At 52.3% G+C, this 5,646-nt stretch overlaps 2 protein-coding genes across 2 annotated transcripts; one reads left to right on the top strand and one right to left on the bottom strand.

Moving 5' to 3' along the window:
* The first annotated feature begins 201 nt into the window (after window positions 1-201).
* Window positions 202-1,984, top strand: LOC125548509 (sinapine esterase). Its single transcript, XM_048712094.2, has 4 exons — window positions 202-615; window positions 689-937; window positions 1,064-1,480; window positions 1,569-1,984. Exons 1-4 carry the CDS (start codon window positions 339-341, stop codon window positions 1,775-1,777), a joined length of 1,152 nt encoding a protein of 383 aa, XP_048568051.1. The 5' UTR covers window positions 202-338; the 3' UTR covers window positions 1,778-1,984.
* A 2,370-nt stretch (window positions 1,985-4,354) lies between these two features.
* LOC125548508 (MAPK kinase substrate protein At1g80180-like) lies at window positions 4,355-5,254 on the bottom strand. The gene has a single exon (XM_048712093.2). The coding sequence runs from the start codon at window positions 4,906-4,908 to the stop codon at window positions 4,612-4,614; it is 297 nt and encodes a 98-aa protein (XP_048568050.2). The 5' UTR covers window positions 4,909-5,254; the 3' UTR covers window positions 4,355-4,611.
* Between the last annotated feature and the right edge of the window lie 392 nt (window positions 5,255-5,646).

Raw genomic sequence — 5,646 nt, 5'->3', positions numbered from 1 at the left:
TGTTGAACTTAAATATTTAATAAAAAAATATGTGCGTCACTCGATGCAGAGGCTAAAGGTATCCCTCTCTTTTTTCCACGAGCTCCGTTTTGCAAGCAACACAGAACTTTGACAACACCGATCGATCGAACTCGTCGTATCCGGCCGATGGGTACGGACGATTTCAAAATGTTAGAGCTCTCATCGTGATGAAATACATGTGGCTAACGGAAGTTGGCCAGGCACTACGTAGGACATTACAAATAGCCTTCCAGCGGAAGTCCGGCCGGGCAGCAGGGCAGAACTGATTGAGTCTAGCTCGAGGTCGAAACCATTACTTTCTATCCACATCCACCACAATGGCGGTGGCGTCGACTCCGCCTCTGCAGCTTGTCATAGCCGCGCTTCTTGCGCTGTCCCTGTCCACGACAGCGTCCTCGTCGCCTGCGCCGGCGAACCGGAGCAGCTGCTACAAGCGTCTATTCAGCTTCGGCGACTCTCTGACCGACACCGGCAACTACATCATCCACTACTCGAACGCGTCAGGGCCGGTCCTAGCGCTGCCATACGGCGAGACCTTCTTCGGCCGCCCTACCGGCCGATGGTCCGACGGCCGCCTCATCATCGACTTCATCGGTAAGTGTATGGACGACACGTCGACATCTGCTTAGTACTTACATGCATGATGCATGACAATTGTTTCGTGCAGTGGAGAGGCTGGGGTTCCAGTACTGGCCGGCGTACCTGAAGGGGGCGGCCGGGAAGTCGCCGGCGGAGGAATTCCGGTACGGCACCAATTTTGCGGTTGCGGCCGCCACGGCGCTGAGCCAGGATTTCTTCCTGGAAAAGAACCTCAGGGTGGACCTGCTTACCCCGAGCCCGATCCCCCCTTACTCCCTCGGCGTCCAGATCGACTTGTTCAAGAAAGTGCTCGCCATGCTCGCCTCCACGGACCAAGGTAACGTGTACCACATAAATAGAGCAAAACCAGAGCAATTAAGTGCACGGATGGCGCCATGGCTACGCAAACGCGCTGACCATACACTATCTCCTACCATATCATCACCGCATCACGGCCATGCAGAGAGGAAGGAGGTGATGTCGAGCTCGCTGTTCCTGGTGGGGGAGATCGGCCTCAACGACTACAACCACCCCTTCTTGCAGAACAAGACCCTGGAATGGGTCAGGCCCCTCGTGCCCCAGGTCATCAGCTCCATCGTTCTGTCCATCGAGGCTCTGATCGAGCTAGGCGCCAAGACCATGTACGTGCCGGGCATCTTCCCGCTGGGGTGCACCCCGCTGTACCTCTCCCTCTTCCCCGGCGACGACCGCGACCCTGCCACGGGCTGCCTCCGGGGGGTCAACGACCTCATCCTCGCCCACAACCACATGCTGGAAACCAAGCTTGAGGAGCTCCACCGTGACCACCCCGGCGTGTCCATCACCTACGTCAACTCCTACGACAACGTCCTCGGCCTCATCACAGCGCCCACCCAAAACGGCAAGCGCTAGCAAGAATCCTACCATGGCAACACATCATGTCCAGAACGGCTTTGATTTACTGTATTATTTTCGTGCTGTGGATGCAGGGTTCGACAAGGAAACGGTGCTGGAGGCGTGCTACCCCGTCTTCATTTCTGGGTCGGCGGCGGTTCCGTGCGTGGACCCGTCCAAGCACGTGAATTTCGACGGCCTGCACATGACGGAGGCGGCGTACAAGCTCATGGCCCGCGGGATGCTCGACGGCCCGTTCGCCGCGCCGTCCATCATGTCCACCACATGCAACCACGGCTGCTAGACCTATGTCTTGCTTTCGCAAATGATCTATATTCAGATAGTGCTTGTTGCATCTGGTTGTCAAAGGGTCATCAATAAATACTCGATCACGATGGTGCGCGTTGCAGCACCTCCATTTTTCCAATAACTTAATAGTACTTTTTGTAATATATAAAGTGACATCTATAGTACTCCCATATTATAAGAAGAAACGATAGTTTCGTTGTTATGTGGATATGACAAATTACAACCTGGTTCTGAGTCCTCCTTCTCCAAAACAAAAGGTAGGGTTCCTATCTCTCGCCGGCGCCGCCGTAGGTCCATCTCGTCTTCGTTGGTCCAAAGGCCATGGGGACACGATGGATCCTGGCAAGGGCCGGCGGGAGGGCTCCGTTTCTAATCATTTTCTTAAGTTTTGTTAGGGTTTTTGTTTTGCTCAGGAAGGCAAGACGGCGGTGGCTCTCTGTCGATGGAATAAAGGTCTCGCCGCCTAGTCCTCGTTTTGCGGTGCGTCTAGCATCGTTAGTGGACGTGTGGAGGTGTGGCTCCGGCAGATCTATCTTTGATCGATTTGCTCGGATCTCGTCGTTGTCGTCTACGTTCATGTGTTTTCTGTTTTGATCTTTCCGATCTATATTATTCTTCATCGATGGCGGTTGCTGTTATGGTGCGCTGATTCTATGAAGTCTTAGCACGGCGACTTCCTGACTATCTATTACAACAAGTTGTGCCCGACTATGGTGATGGAGGGGCGATGACGGCGGCGCGCCTTCGGCTCGCTTTAGTGCTTGTAGTCGTTACTAGGTGGTCTATGGGTCTAGATGTAATTTTTATTATTTCTGATGTTCATTATACTGCCATGACCAATGATTGAAGATGAGATCAGAAGTTTTCCCAAAAAAATAAATACAACCTGATGTACACGCTTTGTTGTAAACTACTAGTAATTGGCCTTGGTAGTGTTCGAAATCTTCATCCAGCTAAAGATTTGTTTTGAAAGGAGCGCTACTCTGCATTCCATTAGGCAGATATGTTGGACAGATCGCCAGCACATAGGTCGATTAACAGAGGCACCATGCCCTTCTAACTCATGCGCTACATAGCTACAGGACCTCCGCTGCACAAAGAGAATACAACCATCATAAGCAACACACAAGGCTTTAATTCCTTTGTTGTAACTTCAGCTTTGATGCATCCATTTCCAGCTCCACCTTCCTACATGCCTATATCCCATGGCTGAAGTGATTCGCACAGCTTGAAGTAGTACTAGAGCTTAAAAATGTAGGACACTCGAGATTTCCTGAAGGTGTCCTTGGCTCCTTGCCATGCCGCAAGCGCTTGTTTTTTTTTTTTTTGAAAGATCCAGCGCTGATGGCTGGCCTATATTGATCTTTAGCAAAGAGCATAGGGGAATACAAAAAGGTCGTGTTCGATTCAGTGATCAAGGAGATAAAAAGAAGAACAGGAAAAAATACAGCCCTCAGGCGATGTAAAAACATAATTTCTTACGACGGGTTTTCAAAGGGGTGCTCTAAGAGGGTTGCCCCTACCTGTCACCAAAGCTCTATGGCTCTTCTGATGCTTGTTGTAATATCCACTGAGCGGGCGACCTTGCTTGCTGTAATATAATCATTGATCTTACAGCCTTTTTGTGATCTTGTCTTGCTCTGTTGATCATTGCTTTTGTGATCTCGGTTGCCTTTGTCTTGCTCTGCCAGGAGTTTGGATGAAGTGAGCTATATCCAAAACCCTCAGCCGCTTTTGACCAAACTGCCAGTGAAATGTTGCACTTCCAAAATAGGTGTTCGGAGCTTTCTAAATTTCTCAAACACGTTTAGTAGAAATACTCATTTGGCGAATCTCTTCTCTGAAGTTGATCATTGCAAGAGTTTGTTCTTGTGGCTTGTGCAAAAGCGAAACAAAAACTTTGAGGCGAGCAGGTGCCCATGCCTGCCAGAACAGTTTTCTAAAACTTCGCTTGATCGGACCATGAAATTGGAATTTGTAAGCCGAGCTTGTGGACAAGGTGCCTAAAGCTTCATGGTTGCATTTGATTGTGTCCCAGCGCTGCTCGTTGAGCTGCAGATTTCTTGAGAGCAGCCATCGCTGCTGTCTGATCACCTTGCCATGGGCGAGATTCGCGACAAGTGTGATTTGTCAGTGCTGCCTTTACTGTCCTGTTCTTTCTTCTGGAATGCTTGAATACCCCAGGGTAGTCCATTTTCAAAGTGCCGGAGCCAGTCCAGTAGCAGTTCCAGAAGGTGGTCGTTGCGCCGTCGCCCAAGTTCACTATGGTGGATGCACTGAAGAGGGCTCTGTCGCCGACATCGCTCGGCAACTGTGTGCCCACCCATGGTCTCTCTGGGTTTTTCCAGAAGTGGCAGAGCCATCTGAGCCTTACTGCTCTGCTGAACTGTGGTAGGTCTGCTGAATAGACAAAGAACGTACAAAATTCATGTCCGTTTGGGTCGGTGTGTGTTGGAGTTGCCCTAATGCATTGACCCGATTTCTCACCATAGAATTCTTGTAAGTTTAAACTGTGGCACACAAAACAAGAATAGGACCCATACGTGGAAAACCCATGCGGAGAAAAACCACATACGCATGAAGGCACAATTTTACTATGACGGAGAATATTACAAGAACAAGACGACATGTCCTACATGGGTATATACGAGCATCAATACATAAGTTACGCGTTGAAATCAACACCAACGCCCCCACATCATTCGTACTAAGTCTAGCGCAAGAAGGTGCCGTGTCCAACAGAATCAGAGGCACAAGTCTGGCTGGCATACATGTACATAGCTGCGCGCACAAGGCACAAGTAACGCAAGCGGCAAGCTGGTCCCTCGCTCACCGGCGCTTCCCCTTGGCGCTGCCGCCGCCCGCGCGGTGCTGCGGCTGGGGCGCCTGCTTGCCGAAGAGGCTGCAGAAGCCGCAGGCGGCGACGCGCGGGGAGGGTGGGTCGAGCGCCGGCTGGACGTGCCCCGCCCTGTACCCGCCGTGCCCCCCGCTGGAGCCGCTCCGCTGCATCCGCGCCGGGGCCGCCGCCTCCTTGCCCGACGCCGACAGCTGCTGCTTGTCCTCCCACACCATCCCCGACGACCCCGACCGCCGGAACGTCTCGCTCGACCGCTGCAGCCCCGCCATGCCCGCCTGGTTAACACCCTCCTCCTTTCTCTGGGTAGCCCGCTTGATCGATGCTCGCTCTGTGGTGGATCTCCAGCTAGCTAGGCTAACACCCTCCTCCTTTCTCTGGGATCGGCTTGTGAGTTGTGACCTTTGTACCTGCCGGTCCGCGCGGCCGGAGCAGCTATTGAGCTATATATGACCGTCTAGACGGATGGGAGGAGCTGGAGCTGGAGCTGGGGTTGGGGAGCAGTCAATGCATATGTGCTTGCGTTGCGTGTGTGGGTTTGGCATCGGAATCGCAGGAGGACAAAGGAGCAGCAACTGATGCTGGTAAAGGTCGTCTGATCGTCTCCATCCGAGGGAGTTGTTGGGCTGTAGACGTAGAGACCATGTTTATTCTATCCCAGCAGGAAAGGAATGCAAGGTTATCAACCTTTGACCGGCAATTATAAATTGATATAATGATAAAAAAGCCAAGATAAGCAATACTAGATGTGAGGTAGCGTTCGGTGACGGAGGAGATGTGGGCGTCCGGCCATTGGGACATGCGGACTTCAAGTCTGGTGTGTACGTACGTATAGGGTGATGTGTGGCGAGGCGGAGTGGAGACGCGTTCAAGCCATGCGCGCTTGCTCGTTGCTACGTTGGACCGCACCGACGACTCCACCGGACTCGGCTCCGGGATCGGCATCGCGTCTTCGGATCTGTTCAGGCCGTGCATGAACGGCATTGCCTCTCGGTGAGTCAGCGTGGTAC

This window comes from Triticum urartu, chromosome 3A, assembly GCF_056163025.1.
Source record: "Triticum urartu cultivar PI428250 chromosome 3A, HENAU_Tu73, whole genome shotgun sequence".
In the NCBI taxonomy this organism is placed as follows: domain Eukaryota; kingdom Viridiplantae; phylum Streptophyta; class Magnoliopsida; order Poales; family Poaceae; genus Triticum; species Triticum urartu.
The sequence above is the reverse complement of the archived record's forward strand: the minus strand, read 5'-3'. Positions and strand labels throughout refer to the sequence as shown.